The sequence below is a fragment of the Mustela lutreola genome, chromosome 7 (genome assembly GCF_030435805.1).
Source record: "Mustela lutreola isolate mMusLut2 chromosome 7, mMusLut2.pri, whole genome shotgun sequence".
Classification (NCBI taxonomy): domain Eukaryota; kingdom Metazoa; phylum Chordata; class Mammalia; order Carnivora; family Mustelidae; genus Mustela; species Mustela lutreola.
The window spans coordinates 56,689,944-56,695,349 of record NC_081296.1 but is presented as its reverse complement, the minus strand read 5'-3'; the positions used below and the strand labels follow the sequence as shown (position 1 = coordinate 56,695,349).

General features: G+C 51.4%; 1 protein-coding gene across 4 annotated transcripts; it reads left to right on the top strand.

Annotated features, from left to right (window-relative positions):
• The first annotated feature begins 1,826 nt into the window (after positions 1-1,826).
• On the top strand, positions 1,827-4,549 carry TMEM253 (transmembrane protein 253). 4 transcript variants are annotated; one of them, XM_059180987.1, is made up of 7 exons: positions 1,827-1,976; positions 2,096-2,239; positions 2,585-2,695; positions 2,787-2,843; positions 3,168-3,278; positions 3,398-3,544; positions 3,909-4,549. In XM_059180987.1, the coding sequence occupies exons 2-7, from the start codon at positions 2,132-2,134 to the stop codon at positions 3,987-3,989; spliced, it is 615 nt and encodes a 204-aa protein (XP_059036970.1). In that variant the 5' UTR covers positions 1,827-1,976; positions 2,096-2,131; the 3' UTR covers positions 3,990-4,549. The 4 variants fall into 4 exon arrangements, with proteins under 4 accessions (XP_059036970.1, XP_059036967.1, XP_059036969.1 ...); XM_059180984.1 differs by having other exon boundaries at positions 1,842-1,976; positions 2,073-2,239; positions 3,401-3,544; XM_059180986.1 differs by having other exon boundaries at positions 1,844-1,976; positions 2,073-2,239; positions 3,174-3,278.
• Positions 4,550-5,406: the final 857 nt, after the last annotated feature.

Genomic DNA, 5,406 nt, shown 5'->3' with positions numbered 1-5,406 from the left:
TATAGAGATAGTTAATGTCTGCCGTATAAGAAACATTATTAAAGTTACTCTTCGGTCCTTTCTGTTCTTGATAAACAAATCCCACTCCTTCCTCTAGAATTCTCTTTCCCATTCCTTAAGTCACTTTAATGGCTCTTCAATACAACAAATATTTACTGATTGCTTACCGAGTACCAGGCACTATGCTTAGCACTGTGGGGGATGAGCAGATGAGGGGCTTGTAGAACCTTCCTATGAGCAGTTTGTAATCTAGACAGGGGCTACAAATTTGTAAGTAGTATACTCAGGTTTAATAAATATTGATGGAATGCCTGTTCACATATTTAATAGTATAGAATCCTTACAATAACACTCTGAAATATAATCAGTCTGCATTTACAGGTAAGGAAAATGAAGCTAAAGAGTCTCTTTCCACTGTCCTACCAGCTCAGGGATCCTCAAAGCAAGCCTAACTTCACATTCTGTCAGGCCACTGCTTACCAAATAAAATTAATGCACATGGGGGCCGAGGCAGGAACAGACCCACAACTTTTCCGGATCTCCTTAAATGTGTTTCGCACTCCCCAGGAAAGAAGAGTGGACACAGTGATCAGATGAGTGTTGGCCCAGCAGTGAGTAGAACATAAGTGTCTTTCAAAGGACCACTAGACCCCTGCCTGTCAGTACTAACTCCCAGGAGTCTTCTGGCTCAGTCTTCTACCATCAGTAATAAATATGGTAAGAGTTACTAACAATTATTGAGCAAGTAGGTGTTAGGTACTGGGCTGAGCTAGTTCTTTGCATTTTCTCTTTTAATACTCAAGGTAACCCCTTGAGTATTGTATTGAGATCAGTATTATTAACTTCCCTTTATAGATAAGGAAACAGAGATTAAGGAACTTACCCAAGGTCATTCCAGTAGATCTGGGATTTGAACATAAGTCTGGTTTTCTCCAGATCTCAGGCTCTGCACCTTTCCTATTTTTAATTCATAAGGTATATATTCAAGCCCAGCTCATTTAAATAAGCCTTTAGTATATGGGCCTCATGCACATCAGTGTGACCGTATCCCACCAGAGATGGCTACTAAGTGCCCACCATGAGCCAACAACCACTCACAGTCATATTATTAGCCCCCTTTATATCACTCAGTTTGGGCAAACTGAGGTTTAAATAGGTAGAATATTCAAGGTCACACAGCTGAGAAAGTGACAGAGCTGAGATCCTAGTCCAGGTCAGCCTGACTGCAAGGCAACCTGTATCTCTCAAAAATGTTCTTTGGTATGGTAGTGTCCTTCCCAAGACTGGCCATTTGGGGACTATTTTCTGTACATATCTAGCAGCAAATTAACACTGTAACACTAAAAAAATCCCTGCTATAAGTAGGGATCCCCATCTACTTTAGTGTCCAATCCAGAGTAAATCCTTTAAGAAAGGAAGAAGAGAGGAGAAACCGTCCAGAAAGTGAGACAGGAAACCAGGGGAATTAAACCTTGCCTGGTCTTGAGACAACACTGCAAGTGGTAATGACAGGGGACCAATTCAGACAGTAATATGGGATATCCCTATATTACAGGTAATTTGAGGAGGAAGCAAAAAAAGGAGAAAATTAGATGGAAATGGGGGGAAACTGGGACCCAGAGTGGTAGTGTCCACTGGGATGAGGTGAGCAATCAGAAGAGGACCCTGGATGGGCAGAGAGGGCAGCAATGGGAAATGGGAACAGCAATGAACAAAAGGCAGCAATGGGACAGAGGGACAGAGTAAGGTAGGGTGGGGCGTCTTATAGAATGAACTGAGGCTGGTCTGCCCATAGCCACTCCCTGGATCCTTAGGCACTCTGGGGACCTTTGCCCCACCACTCCTGGCCCCGACAGCCTGTCTCTGCCAAGACAAGTTTGTCGTCCTCGTCGTCGTCTGCTCTGAGCTACTGGACCCTGCCAGGAGCTCCAGGCCCGGCTGGGTCCCATCCTTTTGGAGTAGCACCTTCAGACTAGGTAGGTCTGAGGCCCTGAGCCTCAACTCCCCGGATTTTGGAAGCAGATAAAGGGACAGCTGAAAGAGATGTTGCTCCATATCCTATCTCCTGATAGGTGCCATAATGCCTTTCTCCCAGCCTAGAAAGCACCAAACTCCAGTGGTCAGCGGAGCCATGGAGGAGAGAGCTGCTCAGCGGGAGCAGGAAAGACCCAGTCTTCGTCTGGAAAAGCTACAGCACTGGGCAAAGCACAGGCAGAGCGGGCACCTCTTGGTGCTAGCGGTGAGGCCAGGCTGTCCCACCCAGAGCTTCAGCATGTCCAGTTGTAACCCAGTTCAGTTCTATTGAATTAGGGAGCACCCACCCCGTGCCTGAAACTGCTAGCCTCTGAGTGGGAGGAGGGTGGAAAAAACATAGCATAATGAAGCAAGACTCTTAATCCCCAATTAGCTTCCATTATGTGGGGAAAACACATATGTAAGTAACCAGACTTGGACAGACTTGAGGCAGAAAAAGTTAATACCCCATTCTTTCACTTGACCTTGGCTGACTACTTCCCACCAACGGGCATTCCTCCCAATTGCTGATCTCTAGATCCCCTTCAACTACCCTATGTCTGGCCTCCAGGTGAGCCAGCTATGGCTGGCAGTGGCTGTGGTGCCCTTTGCTATCTCTGTTGCCTGCCTGAACTCTGCCTGTCACATGGCCACAGCACTGCCACTTGGGCCTGGAGCATTGGTAAGACACACCACAAGGAAGGGTGGAAGGAAGGTCCTGGAGGCCCTCCTTAATGGGCCAGAGTGCAACACTTGCCTTTCTCACCATTCAGGGTCTCCTCACTGCGATTGTCACTCTTGAGCTGCGCAGAGCACCCCGCCTCTGGAAGGTGAGAGGGGAAGAGAATGCAGCACTGTTCTCCCACACACACCCCAACACACACACACACACACACACACACACACACACACACGCGCGCGCGCGCTCGCCACTCAGCCCAGGAAGTGACTAAATGTTAACCAATCCTGTCAGCTCCCTGCCCCTGACTGGCCTAAAAAACTGAGGAGGGAAAGCAAGAAATTAGAGGGCTCATGGTCCTGCTTGGAGGTGGAGGAATAGGAGCTGAGTTTTGTTTGGGGGCTTTGCTGCAGGTGGGGCTTGGAGCAGCAATCAGTCCCCTAGGCTGGGCAGGGTTGAGCTGGTTCATTGGCAGGTGCAGGCCATGATGATACTCAACATCTTCAGTCTGATCTTGGGCTTCATCGTTGTGGTGGTCGACGTGATGAAGACAGCCTTGGGGGCTGCCTCAGCTGCCCCCTCCCAGGTATGGGTGAATAAAGGAGAAGGTAGGAGAATGAAGAGATGAAGAGATGAAGAGGAAAAGGGGCAGGGGTAAACAGGTGCTGGGTTCCCTGTAGCATCCTCATCCCTGTCTACCTGCAGCAGGCTGGCTTGCTGGCGGTGGAGCTAGGCACTGAGGCCTTCACCCTAGGGGGAGTGCTGGTCTCGGCATACTCACTCTTCCTGCTGAGCCAGAGGAAGCCAGGATGCTGCAGGAACCGGAGTCTGCTCTACCAGGAGCTGCAGGAGGTATCCAGGGCAGGGAGGAAAGTATGGAGCAGTTCACTAGCAGCTGATTTTTTTACTGGCTATACTGGTCAGTGGCACTTAAGAGAAAACAGGGTTGGTGGGGGCTGAGCGGGAGAAGGGGTCATAGCCAGAAACTGATTGGTTTTCTGTTTTTAGATATTTATTCCCCAGTGTTGAGTAAGAGGTAACTGGGTATCTAAATGGCTGAGATTAGAAATGTGGGAGAGCATTAGGAAGCTGCCTAAATATTGGAAGAACTATGGGAACAAGAGTAAATGGAAGAAAAGGAGTAAGTTGTTTCTGTCTGGGATTCCTCCTTTCTCACCCTTGCAGTTTGCTCCCCTCACAACTGTCTGGCTTTTAGGGTCTGTCTGAGTTGGAGGAAGTTGCTGCTTTGGAGAATGGTACCACCGTGGCCAGCACAGCAAATGCAACAAATGAGTAAGCTAGCAAGGGCAGGCAAGCAACTCCTGCTCCACTAACCTGGCAAAGGGCGTTGTCCAGGCCCTCCTGCCCCCCACCACACAAAACTCGGAAGCTAGATGGAGTCCTCTGAGACCTACATGAAGTCCGGTGGAGTGCCTTCAGTTTTCATCCAGACTAGGCCCCTTGCTCTTCCCTTCCCCACAAGAGGAAGCTATACCTAAACCGGAGCCTTCCCTGAAAGGGAAAAGCTGCCCTCCTGCAGGACATCCTTAAACCAATTTTCAGCTGTACCCACTTCCTTCCATCTTTCCCCTCCATACCCATCGCCTCCCCATACAGCTTCACATCTGCCTCGTCTCACTACTTTCTCTTCTTTCCACCTCTCACAATCCCATCCAAATCCAAGCCCGGGGTCCCGCACAAGCCCATTCTCAGAAATCAGTTCACGGGTGCTTTAGTTTTCTCCCTTCGAGCCGGTTCCTTTCTACTCTAACGAAGACTACAAGTCCCGGGATACCCCGCTGCCCCCGTGGCCTGATGGGAAATAAAGAGCCTTCCCTCTGGGATGGGGGCGCTGTACATCTGCTGAGTGACGCGAGGCGCTGGAAGTCGGGGCCTAGCCGAGAGTTTCCTCGGACGCGACCACTGGCCCCGCGTGCGGGGAGGCGCCAGGCGGGTTATCCCGCGCGGGGACGCCGCCGCCCCACCCACGGCAGCTGATCGCTGACTGTGGGTCCACAGGCCTCCCTCTGGCAGCTTCGGGGATCGGCAGGGGCTGGGGCTGGCCCTCGGCAGAGCTGGGTTTCCCAAATGGTGTCGCTGCGCCCCCTCCCACAGAGCCCAAATCCAAAGTCCTGAGACTTGGAGCGCGCGCGAGAAAGGGGTTGGAGATGATGAGTCAGAAGCCCGGGGCCCTTGTCCCCCTCCCTCGGGGCCCAGGTGCCGGACGAGGACAGGCTCGCAGGGCAGACGGGTGGATTGAGCAGGAAGAGGAAGGGACGCGGCGACCCGAGCTAACACTTTCCCGCCTCTTGCGAGCACGCCGGTGTTACGAGACCGCGTTGCCGCCACCCTTTCTCTCCCAAGGCGGGAGCGGGACTGCGCAGGCTCAGCCTCAGCCTCTCGGCTGCCCCGCGGACCTTTGATCCCGGCTGCGGTCTGGTCCTGAAGCTCTGGTTGGGCTCAACCCCCACTGTTTCTGACCTTTGCACGTGTGCAAAGATGACAAGCTCGAGTGGGCTTTAGAAAAGCCCAGGGAAACTGGGAGACCCAGTAGCACCAGCCGGGCAGCTTACTAGCCGCTAGAGAAACTAGAAATTGACCACAGCTGGAGTACTAAGAGAACTCACCCCAAATTCACACAGGGCCCAGGATGGGTGTGCGCCTCACACTCATTTTTGTTCCCACTTGAGAAGGCTTCTTTCCCTAGAGAATGC